This window comes from Mus pahari, chromosome 23, assembly GCF_900095145.1.
Source record: "Mus pahari chromosome 23, PAHARI_EIJ_v1.1, whole genome shotgun sequence".
Classification (NCBI taxonomy): domain Eukaryota; kingdom Metazoa; phylum Chordata; class Mammalia; order Rodentia; family Muridae; genus Mus; species Mus pahari.
Genome location: NC_034612.1, coordinates 12,069,599 through 12,082,032, shown reverse-complemented (window position 1 = coordinate 12,082,032; position 12,434 = coordinate 12,069,599). Strand labels below are relative to the sequence as shown.

Here is a 12,434-nt window from a genome sequence, read left to right as displayed (position 1 = left end):
GAACTCAGAAATCCGCCTGCCTCTGCCTCCCAAGTGCTGGGATTAAAGGCGTGCGCCACCACGCCCGGCTAGAAATGAAATCTTAAAGAGAAGGCTGAGGAGCTAACAGGAAGCCAAATGCAAGAGAGGCCTCACTCTGGGGCTTTGTGGGCTGTGAGGAGGAGCTTCAAGCAAGTTGCTCCTCAGATGTTCTAAAAGGTGTCCATCTCAAAGGCCTCAATATGTGGAGTGCGTTAGCCTAAGGCTAGTGAGAGGAGTGGGAACAGGGCCCCCTGCTGGAACAGCCCCACCACAGCTGAAGCAAGGGCCCTGATTTCTTTTTTCTTTTTTTCTTTTCTTTCATTTTGGTTTTTCGAGACAGGGTTTCTCTGTATAGCCCTGGCTGTCCTCGAACTCAGAAATCCACCTGCCTCTGCTTTCTGAGTGCTGGGATTAAAGGTGTGCACCACCTGGCCCCTGATTTCGTTTATGCTATTTTTTTCTGCTTTTTATTATATGTGTGGGTCTTTTGCCTGCGTGTATGTCTTTGCACTAGATGTGTGTCTGGTGTCCAGAGAAAGAGAGAGAGAGAGAGAGAGAGAGAGAGAGAGAGAGAGAGAGAGAGAGAGAGAAGGAAAGAGAGCACTGGACCTTCTGGAACTGGAGTTAACAGACGGTCTACACCATGTAGACCATGTAGGAATTGAACCTGGGACCTTTGGTAGAAGAGTCAGCGCTCTAACCCATTGGGCTGTCTCCAGCTCTCCCATGCTAGTTTCCAATGGGTCCTTGTTGAGTTGTGAGCTACCCACCTTTTGCCTATGTCTCTTCTAGGGCTTAATTCATGTCCAGAGGTGAACACACACACATGCGCGTGTGTACACATGCACATACACACTCACACACACACGGAGTCACATACGCACTCTCTCACACCCAAGCTCACCTTTAAGTTTCTCCCCAAACATCGTGAGGAACACGGTGAAGTTGATTGGACCTGGAGCCTCTTTGATCATTTCGTCGATCTCTTCGTTTTTCACGTTCACGCGTCCTGGTGGGAGAGGCAGAGACTCAGAGCCGGAAGTGGGCAGCTGCCGCCCTTTTTGATCCCGCTTCTAGGAAGCGTAAGGGACAGTGTCGTGTGTGTGTGTGTGTGTGTGTGTGTGTGTGTGTGTGACACAGACATACACACACCAGGACAGATGTTCCCAGCAGTGTTTTCTAGCCAGATGTGGTGGTGACTGTCTGTAATCCCAGCACTGGGGAGGACCAGAAGCGCAAGCTTATCCTGGGCTACTTATTTTGAAGTTGAGGCTAGCCTGGGCTACATGAGACCTGAGCTCATTAAATAAACAAGTGTCTTTAGGCCTGAAACCTTTCATGCAAGTTAATGCTTTTGTTGCAATGCCATTCTTAGACAGACCTGTGAGCCCTGCAGGCAGAGGGCTCATCCCGGTCTCCGAGGGAGCTCTTTTCTGTCAGCCCCGCTGCCCATGGCTGCTTTCCCTCCTTCCAAAGCACAAATGAGACAAAGCAGAGCCCTTCCTTCTTAAACCGGGAAGCTGCATCAGTCACAAAGATGAACCGCGCGGTGCCCAGCCCACAGAGCTGTTAGTCGCCGCTCTGAGTCCTGAGGACAGGAGCGGGTGGTGCTGGAAGCCAGGCTCACACCACGGAGATGTTAAATAAGCCCAAGTCCCAAATGGAATGACCCTGATAACTTGAAAGGCAGCGATCTGGAAGGATTTCAAGGATTGAGACCATAGTGTTGGCCGGAGTATAGCCTTCTGGGTAATTCTGTTTTCTCTCCCCCCCACCCTTTTCTTTTCCTAGTAATTTGAGTTTTCTCTTTATGAGCCAGGAATGTGTTTAAAAAAAAAAAAAAAACACCTCTCCCCTCCCCTCCCCCCTGGGTTGAAAGGAAAGGAAAAAACATATAAAGGCCACTGGAGTTGTTCCAAAGGGCTAGTGGCAGCTGAGCCACTTCATCAGATAGCAAATGAATTCTTGGCTTCGTTTGATGCCCACATCCCCCACCCTCCACCCCCTCCCCTGGTGGTGTCAGTGCCACATACCTAGGGCAGCAAATGTGTCCCTTAGGTCATTCTTGTCGATGAAGCCATCTCTGTTCTGGTCCATGATTGTAAAGGCCTGTGGGGGTGGGGGTCACTGCTCAGCTGAGACAGGACAGGGACAAGAGGTTCGGCTGGGGAGGGGAGATGGCAGGAGTAAAATAGAACCTGGCGACCTGCAGGAGGTGGCCTTCCTGCCTTTTGAGTTGGCAGGGACAGAGGTGCCCTCCTAGAACCTGCCTAGGTGTGCCTCTGTGATGGCACCTTCCCCCAAGGACCAGGTGACCACACAACACTGCGGGGACAGGACTCTGAGCCTGTCTTTCTTGGCTGTGACCAGTGGTTACACTTTGCCACTTTAGTTAGGCACCTGCTGTAAGGCACTGCCCCACTGTTGGAGGCAACAGGTTGACCCGGATTCAGTTGCCCTAGGCCGCCATGCCCTTCCCTCTTTGGTGGGCAGAAAGGAAATTCTCCACAGCTAATACCCAGGGACACAACAGTGACAGACACGGATGGATGCTATGCTGCCCAGCCCCACGCACCAGGAAAGGAGAATCGGGAAATGTCATAGGATCCAGAGGCTGGGCTTGGTCCCGCCACCCTCCCTCATGCCTCTCGTCTTCCTCTGTGGTTCATCTTTTTGTCTGCCCCCCCCCACTCCCACCCCACCAAGCACAGAAGGGACCGAGACTCTCGGGACACCAGGACAATCAAAGTGCTAGTGGGACAGCCCTGAGCAGAGATCGCTACCCAGCGCCTACGCCGTTCTGCGCCTTTTTTCCGGGAAATCCGTGCATTTCAGCAGAGGGGTGTGCTTTCATGGATAACCCACCCAAGTGACTATGACCAAGTGTCTCTTTGGGGGTTCACCCAGGGTCTGGATGAGCCTGGGCATGCAGATCATTCCCCAAGTCGGGTGTCGTTATATATCGGGGGGGGGGGAAGGGGGGGACCCTGCCACACTTACTTCCTTGAACTCCTGGATCTGGGTCTGCTCAAACATGGAGAATACGTTGGAGCTCCCGCCCTCTATCCGCTTCTTGGCTTTCTTTGGTGCCTGGAGAGGAACAGCCATCGGACACTGTGGAGCCCCTGGATCAGGACCTGGGCCAGGCCCTGTCACCTGGGGAGCGAGTCTCTGGTACCCAGACAACACGCGAGGTGAGCTGATGCCCCCAAACCTCCAAACGCTCTCTGATGCTCTCCTCTGCTCCGCTAAGGAGACTGGAGAGGCTCAGAGAGGGTGAGTTGCTTCTCTAGATCACACAGCCGCACGCGCATGCGCGCGTGTACTCTGCGCCCCTTAGCCGCTGTCTCTAACTAGCAGCTGGGGGCTACCTGTTCTGGAAGGCAGACGCAGATATTTCAAGGGAGAAGACCCTTTTGCATTTTCCAGTTCAAAAGATAGAACCTGAGAAACCCCCTTCCTGGCTTACCTGGATTGGGAAAAGAATTACAATTCGACCCTGAAAAGCTCTCAGTCTCTGTCTGGCAAGCTGTGGGTGGGGGGGCGCTACTGATTCCTTGAGATCAGGAAGCAGGCACCCCCCCCCCAAGCGCATTTCTCATTGATTTTTGCAAGTCCCTTGGGAAGCTGTTATTTTCGGCTCCTTAGGGGAGCTGATTGGGGTTCCTCTGAGGGTGCAAGGTGCTGGTCCATCCAGGGCTAAGGCGCTCCTAAGAGAGCTTCCCTCCTCCTCCATGGGGTCCGTGGCTTGGGAGGGGGTTATATCTCTGCTTCCCACTCTGCGTCTTTTCTCAAGGGTCCACTGACCACACTCACCATGGTGTCTGAGGGTGGCTGCCGCCTCTGGAGAATTCAAGGAGCCCTCTGGCCTCTGCCCCCTGCTGCGGAACAATAAATACCTCTTCCCCCGGGGTTAAAAATAACCCCATGACCACTTTTGGCAGTTGTAGGTGAGGCGGAGGCCACCTAAGCCCCCCCACCCCCCACCCCATGCCGTTCTTCTGAAGTAAGAGCTGCTCAACTGCGGCCACCCGCCTGGGTGGACACGTGAGACCCAAAAATGCTTTCAAGGTTAAAGAGACAGTGGCTGGGGCCTGGCCTTGGGACGATGGGGGTGTGCTTCCTGCCCTGCCATTGTCTAATGGGGAAGAGTAACCCAGGAGGAGGAAGAAAAGAAGGAAGGGGAGGAGGAAGAGGAGGAAGGGGAGGAAGAGGAAGGGGAGGAGGAAGAGGAAGAGGAGGAAGATGAGGAAGGGGGAGGAGGAGGAGGAAGAAGAGGAGGAGGGAGCCTGAGCTTTTGGCTCTGGATCCAGGCATCCTTGCACCTCAGGGCCTTTGCACATGCGCATCTTGGGCAGCCTCTGGCATACTCCCATCTTTGCTCAAATGTCACCCACCCTTGTCCTTTGCTTCTGCTTCTCTGCTTTGTGTCCCCACCCAGCCTCACGGGGACAGCCTACTCCCGAGGGTGGGCTCTTCTCCCTGGCCTCTCCCTGTCCCATCTCCTACTCTGAACACAAAACCTTCTTGGTGGCTGCCACTTGTTCACCGACTGGACAAATGATCACCATGTCACTCTCAAGTCTCCAGCCACCCCATGGGAGCAAGGTCACCTTAGCAGTTGGGTCCCCATGTTATGAAAAAGAACGAGGCTCAGGGAGGCAGGCCGGCTGCTGGGGACAGCAGTGGAGCAGCCTCTGCCTCCCAAGTGTTGGGAGGACCGGAGTATGTTGCTACACTGGCTGCTTTTCTTTCTAAGGCAGGGCCTCATATAGCCCAGGCTGGTCTTGAGCTTGATATGTAGCTGAGGATAACCTCACCAATGATGAATAAAAAATTAAATAAATAAGGAAACATAGAGTTAATTCCTCCATTTTTCAAGACAGGGTCTCATGTAGCCCAGGCTGGGCTGACCTTGAACTTCTGATCCCCCACTCCCCTTGACTGCTGGGATTACAAAGACAAGATCCGGGCAACCTTCGGGAGACAACTGTTAGTCATCTCTTCCTGAGGTCAAGGTCACACATTGCTGTTGGAAGAGGGGTAGGGAGTGACCCACACCTGTTATCCCAACACCCGGGACTCTGAATCGGGAATATCAGGAGTTCATGGTCATCCTTGGCTACATAGTGAGTTCAAGGCTAGCCTGGGCTACACTGCTGTACCAGTCAAGCAAAGCCCCCATTCCCTTGGCTTCTGATTGTGTTGAGGCACATGTGACTTGCCAAGTGCCTCACGGTGGCTGAGAAGCGAGATGACCCACGATGGCCGTGGGAGGCTGCAGGGTGAGGTTAGAGGTTACCGTGAGCCAGGGTCCACAGAGGTGACCTGTCCCCATAGTCCACTGGTCCACTGTACTGTATGAGGAAGAGCTGGTTTATGTTGCTGCGTGGGAAACATTTGTTGATTTGGTGTAAAAATCCAAGGGTCCTCCAGAGAGGATGCTGGGATAGACTGGCGTGGGTCCATGCTGGGAAGGCCTGGGGGTGGGACTCTGCGCTCTTCCCACAGTTCATCGGGGGATGGGGGGGCATGGTGCACACGGGCTGACAATGCTCTGTCCCTGGGCTCTTGGTGGACACCCACCCTGGGACTCTAAGCTCTTGCGTGTGTGAGATTTCTGCAGCCTAGAACTTTCTGAGAGCCAGCCCCGAGTACCACGGAGCAGAGACTCAGGAGTGGCCGAGGGGAACCGGCAGAGCTTCCGGAACAATTGAGAACAAAGCGAGCGGATCGCTTTCCCATGCTCTTACGAAAATACAACGGTAAACCCGGCGGCTCAGAGCAGCCAAGCTCGCTACCTGGCAGAGCCAGCGGTCAGAAATAGAAATCGGACAGAGGGCTGCGTCTGCCATGGATGTGGAGACAATCCTTTCCTTTGCCCTTTCCAGCTCCCAGCAGCTGCCAGCATTCCCGGGCTCACATCCCCGTCAGTGAAGCCTCGACCTGGCCTTTCTGGCTGTTCAGTCTCCCTCCCAGGTAGTCACACAAAAAAATAAAGCTTAAATGTTTTTAAATGCACAGAGTAATACACAGCAAAGAACAAAACACACCCTGCCCCCACAAAAGGAACAAAGGTCAGATTATATATAAATTACATTCAGTGGCTGGGGAGATAGCCCAACATGAGGTCCTGAATTCTACCCCTCAAAACCCAGACCCACATCAAAGCTGGGCATGGTGGTGTGGGTCTGAAAGACTGTGGCTGGAGAGATGGAGAGAGACTGTCTCTCTCGGTCTCTCTGGCTTGCTGGCCGGCCAGCAGGTATAACCGAAAAACAGTAAGTCCCCAGCCTCAGTGAGAGACCCTATCTCGAAAGATAAGATGGTTCATTTCTGAAAAATGACACCCAAGGTTGACCTCTCCTCTACCGACATATACAGGTCCACATGACAGGTACCTGAACCCACTTGGATGTGAGCACACACACACACGCAGAGAGAGAGAGAGAGAGAGAGAGAGAGAGAGAGAGAGAGAGAGAGAAAGAAATTACTCCTTGACAATTTTAAAAGACGAGAGAAGAACACATGTGGGTCATATTTATGAACACAAAAATGATTTTACCCCTATTCTAAGGACTTTCAGTATTTATTGGAGCCCTACTGTGTGCAGGATCCAGTATACACAGGAGTCAGGGGATACTGGGGTTTATATTTGTCTCCCTAAAGCTCCTGGGTGGAAAATTTGATCCCCAACTCAGAGTTTGGTAGCTATAGGAAGTAAGGTCTAGGAGAGGTGAATGAGGTTAGGTGAAGTCATGAGGCTTCCCCCCTTCCCCCTCACCCTCGAGATGGGATTAGTGACTTAGTAAGAAGAAGAAAACAGAGTTCTAAACCCTTCGCTCTCAGTAGCATCTAGCCTTTGTAGAAATAAATCTCTTGTGTTTGTAAACGAACCAGACTCTGGTGTTGTGTTATAGTAACAACATTAATTAACTCAGTGAAGATGAACTTTGAGACTCTTGGGGGAATGTATCTCCAACTATCTACAGTATAACTATAATATACAGAGAAGAAATATCAATTATTTTTATTTTTTCATTTTAGATTGGATCTCACGTAGCCCAGGCTGGCCCTGAACTGATTGTGTAGCAAAGGATGACCTTGAATTCTGATCCTCTGTCTATCTCCTGAGTGCTGGGTTGTCCCACTAAACACCTTTGCTATTAAAAGCCTAAGCATTGATAATTCCTCCAAGCAAGCAAAGAAACAAACCAAACAAAAGCCCCCAATGCCAAACCTCGGGGAAATTCAAGTGCAACCCCAGAAGTGAGCAGACGGAACCTTAAGTCCTGACATCCACACTAGGGGTGGAGAAGTGGGTTACAGGACCCGATGGTTCCAGCATCCATCAGAGTCTGAAAAAAAATGTTTCTTTGGCATGAAAGGATGTACAGATGTGACTGATGATGGTTCTGGTTCTGGGGGAGTCGGCCTGTGCCACATGGGGGCTGTCTGCTAAGAGGAAACAGCTCCCAGGGCTGAGGAGATTCCCGTGCTCAGAACAAGTTTGAAGAATCCTGAAGACATTTGACATATATTCCTTGACAGAAAGCCAGGCCCAGGTGAACGGACTCAGCTATTTAGGGACTATCTGGGGTTCTAGGGAGGTGAAAACAGGATTTCGGACCATGAACCCAAATGTGACAAAGCATTTGTCACCCGTAAGACTGGAGCCTGTGGGAATATTCACTTTTGATTTTCCTTGCTTGGGCATTGAGCAGCCATTTGACATCAGGCAGGTTTTTGCTCTCAGCCTCAGTATTCTAATCTGTAGAGTGGGCATGGTAATGATGTTATCCCCAAGGTTGTCATGAGGACAAAAATCAAAGGCTATATCTCCTGTGCCCTGGGGACTCCTGTTGGGGTGAAGAGCCTGCTACCGTTTCTCCCAGGTCTGCAGAGTGGTCTGATTAGGTGGGGCAAGCTTGGAAGTGGAGGGTCCTTTTGGCATAGGCTGTGGGCACTACATGTGAACCTGGCCCGGCTGCCTTTACCTGGGATCATAGTGCTTTCTGAAGATGTCCATGGAAGGAGGACATTTTCTTCTAGCTTCAGGTCCTGGGTGGTGGCTGGACCCTGCTGGGGGTTCTGTAAAGTAACGGTTGCATTTCTGAAGATGAGTCAGCCCCTGAGCCGGGCATAGTGGCACATGCCTTTAATCCCAACAGAGGCAGGTGGATTTCTGAGTTTGAGGCCAGCCTGGTCTACAAAGTGAGTTCCAGGACAGCCAGGGCTATACAGAGAAACCCTGTCTCGAACCACCCCCCTCCCCCAAAAAAAATAGTCAGCCCCTGGCAGTCGAAGATATCAGAAGCCATGAGGGCGGGGTAGAAAAGACTGGGGCTGGAGCTCCTAGTTTTGGCAAAAAGCAACCAACCAAACAAGCAAAATAAGGGCTGGTGAGAGGGCTTGGGTGTTAAGACTCTGGTCTTCTAGAGGAATTGAGTTTGATTCCCAGCACCCAGGCCAGGAGGCTCAAAACTGCAGGGGTTTGTTGCCCCCTTCTGGTCTCCCAGGGTACATGCACTCTAGTGGGCATATTCATGCAGAGACATACATACACACAATTAAAAAGATTAAAATAAATCTTACAAAAGAAAACAAAGTCTGAGATAGGGTTCCTGTTAAAGTAGAATTTGGGATAGATTGTGAGCAAGAGGGGCAGAGATGTTTTATGCCTTAATTTTTCTCTCTGTGTGGTCCTAGCTGGCCTGGAAACCTGTAGACCAGGCTGACCCCAAACTCACAGAGTTTCCACGGGCCTCTACCTCCCAAGGATCAGATGAAAGGTGCGTGCTACCACTGCCTGGCTTGTTTTAAGCCTTTTACCTGTCTGTTTGAGACAGAGTCTTATTATGTAGCCCAGGCTGGCCTTACACTTGGGATCCTCTTGCCTCAACCTCCCCAAGTCAGTGCTGGAATCACAGGACCTGGACCACCGTGCCCAGTGTGGGGAGGGTTTGAATGCATCTTCTATGCGGGTGCCTTTCTCATACCAACTGCAGAATGACTGTGTGGCTCAGTTGTTAGGAGCGAGGCCCCTTGTCCCGGGCCTACATGGTTGGCTTGAAATTCCTCAGTAGAGCCGACAAACCCCAGGAGCAGGAAGAGAGCGAGGGCTGGTCTATGTGCGAACCAGGTGAGGTGAGGCCCCTGCATTGTCTCACTGGTCTCTTCTGGAGGGGGCCTTGACATGACCAGCCTGCCTTGCGTGTCGCCAGGCCCTTTAAGAAGGGTGATGGAGGCAGAGGCAGGCGGATTTCTGAGTTCAAGGCCAGCCTGGTCTACAGAGTGAGTTCCAGGACAGCCAGGGCTACACAGAGAAACCCTGTCTCNAAACCCTGTCTCAAAAAAAAAAAAAAAAAAAAAAAAGAAGGGAGATGGAATCCTTGTCTCCGTAGAAGGCGCTGCCTTCCTAGAGTGTGGCTGATGGCTGCTGTCACCAAGGATAATGTATCTCCTCCTGTCAAGATGCCGAAGGTGTCCGTGACAGCTGCCCCTGGGAGTGGCAGCCACTCCACCCTGCCAGAGGGGGTCAGGGGAGGTAGCCCTCCTTCCAGACCTCCTTCCGGGAGCCACTGGGTGGTGAGCGCTGCTCTGGCAGGCACCATGGCTCTGTGCTCCACGGCAGATGGGCACGCAGGACTACCTTGAACATTCTAGAAGGTTCCTCGGCTCAGCTGTGTTCAGTCAGGTCAGCTCTTATGCCCAATACTGGCTGGACCTAGAAGTGCTGCAGTGTGAATTCCTTTTTGTCCCCATTGTCCCCAAACTATTTTGTCTCTCACTCTCTCAGATCTCCAGACCCAAAGCTCCTGCCACCTTGATTCGGCCCTTGGCAAAACGATTTTCTCTTCTGTCCCTAGGAAACCTTGAGTTCCCTCTCATTTGGCCCTAGGTCTAGCCTATGGCAGTGGCTGCCAATCACATTGGGGTCTCCCCTCTCTCACCACCCTATCCGACACTTTACACACTTCTACCGCAACTCTTTCCTCTCTGCCCCGCTCTGATGACTACCCTCCCCCTACCGCCCCGCCTTAGCCTGACAGTTAATTCAGGCTATTAGCAATTCACCTTGACTGGCTAGACTGCCACAGTCATTGAATGCTGGGGTTCCAGGTCAGCTTTTCTGGGGGGGACCCCCGGACACATGAATTCACCAGACCGAACCTTGGCGTCTTTACCCCACGAACAAGCCAACAGCTCCAGTCTTAGGACGCTTTTGCTCTGACGGTGGCCAACAGCAGACGTGTACTTACATACTTACTGTGGGTGGCCTGCACAGATCCAGGCACGGGAGGACAGACAGACAGACACACACACATCGTGGAGGCCGGGGTACAGAGAGACTGAGATTACTGTCTTCGACCTTCCTGGTCCCACTTCCCACTCCAGGCACTCAATTCTTAAGGGCAGATGCTCCGAGCCCCGAGTTCACATGGACTTATCATCCCCTTGGCTCGCGCTGGGTCCTCTGAGATGGAAAAGGGCTTCACACTGCGACATCCCCAGCCTCCGGCAGTGATTGTCCTTCACTGAGGCCCCAGCAACACCAAGTACTTGTCACCAGCTTGCCCGCCTCCCAGGGCATGCAGGGCACTGCCCAAACTCCTCCCGGTCTGTGGCATCCCAAACCACACCACAAGCAGATGTTTATATAATAAGGTCCATTTCTCAGATAACAAAACTGAGTGACAGAGAGGATTCCTTTCTGTTGGCCCCACAACCAGAGCCTCTTCTTTGGGCAACATTGGATTTGGTCCAGGTTGTTGGTCTCTGTGTACTTCCTTTTGGCCAACAGTTCCCACTGTCCCCCACTCTGGAGCAGAGACCCCCCCCCCCAGAACCAGTTGTTGGTCCCTTTTCCTCCCATTATGTTTTCAGCCTGGGCTGCTTGGCTGGCTGGGACACAGTCCCAGGTCCTCTTTTTAACAGTGCCCTTCGCATGCCCTCGGGTGCTGTCCTGACAGTCGTGCCTGACATACCAGGGCATTGTCCTCTGTGTGAGACTGAGGTGCCAGTGACAGCTGTGGCCTGACCTGTCTGCAGCCCCTTTGCTGAGGAACTTGGAACCACGACAGCCCAGAGGGTTTCCGAGCCCTGTGATCTATATAAAGGCCATGCTCAGCTCTTTAGTCATGCGACCTGGGGTCACGGGGTGAAGGGCCTTTCAGCATGTCTTCAGCCAACACTCTGTGGGGGGCTCTGAGCCCGGGAACACAGGCTGGTGTGGCCTCAGCTCTGTGGACACTCAGGACAGCGCCTCCTGGCTCTGATGGAAGTCACTCCAGCAGGGTGAAGAGGGGCTCACGGCTCAGCTGCTTCCGGGGGCAGTTTCTCTTTGCCACAGGGCTGCGACTGAAATGGTCCCAGATGCTGCCAGCCATCCCCAGGGAGAGGAGAATCAGTGGGTTCTGGGATGGTGGCCAGGACGACATGACATGGCTCTGTTGGTGCCCCTGACGTCACGAACCTGGTCCTGGGTGTTGGGTGACAGCTGAGCCCTTATTCTCACTCATAAGTGCAAGGCTCCCCCTCCCTCTGTCCCTTGTCACTGAGTCTATAACATTATCTCCTATGCCGCCATCAGAACTCAATTAGCTCCTTGTAATTCCTGCGGGGCACAGCCAAGTGTTCCCTGGATGACACACGGCCACTATCTGTCATGTTCATGACCCTCATTCTTCCTTTTAGCATTCACTGTTGTTCCAGATTTGGGATTTCACTTTATTCCTGAGACTATCTGTCTCCCACCAGAACTCCAGGAGTGTTGAGAGAATTGCGTGTGTGTTTCGTTGATGTGCCCCACCTCCACCTCCAGCACCTAGAATTCTAGAAAAGTCTAAATCCCTGGAACACCCCCCTGCCTCCCCGCCCCCCGAAGCCAGGCTTGCTTAAGTCTGGATGAGAGCCGAAATGTCCTTCATGTTTCCTGCTGGCTTGCTGTCCAAGTGGGCAAGTTCAAGACACCTGGGGCTGGATGCAAAGCTGACATCATGAACAGTATGGCTCCTCAGGCTGCCCATGTAGCCACGTCTGGCGGCTGGAGTCAGCCTCCATCCTTGTGAAGTCAGAACTGTAAGAAGAAGATCGCCATGAGGTCAAAGGTCAAGTCCTTTGGGACTGCGTATGACCACAGTCACCTCACGCCCACAGGACATTTTCTGGACATCCCCACGGACAAAACTGTCATTGACAAGCTGGGGCTGGAGAGATGGCTCAGCGGTTAAGAGCACTGGCTGCTCTTCCAGAGGTCCTGAGTTCAAATTCCTAGCAACCCCATGGTGGCTCACAACCATCTGTCATGGGGATCTGATGCCCTCTTCTTCTGTGTCTGAAGACAGCGACAATGTGCTCCTATACATAAAATAAATAAATCTTAAAAAAAAAAGAAAGAAAGAAAGAGAGAA

General features: G+C 52.4%; 1 protein-coding gene across 2 annotated transcripts in view; it reads right to left on the bottom strand.

The window, feature by feature from the left end:
- Nucleotides 1–10,535, bottom strand: part of Myl2 (myosin light chain 2) — a 12,848-nt gene extending 2,313 nt beyond the window's left edge. Inside the window, exons 1-4 of one of the 2 annotated variants that reach the window (XM_021186939.2) lie at nucleotides 10,284–10,535; nucleotides 3,022–3,111; nucleotides 2,055–2,130; nucleotides 926–1,030 (exon numbers count right to left, since the gene is read on the bottom strand). In XM_021186939.2, coding sequence (XP_021042598.2) covers nucleotides 926–1,030; nucleotides 2,055–2,130; nucleotides 3,022–3,111; nucleotides 10,284–10,349 — 337 coding nt within the window. In that variant the 5' untranslated portion in view covers nucleotides 10,350–10,535. Of the gene's footprint in view, nucleotides 1–925; nucleotides 1,031–2,054; nucleotides 2,131–3,021; nucleotides 3,112–3,837; nucleotides 3,939–10,283 lie in introns of those variants that run through there. The other variant, XM_029533801.1, reaches the window with a different exon arrangement.
- Nucleotides 10,536–12,434: the final 1,899 nt, after the last annotated feature.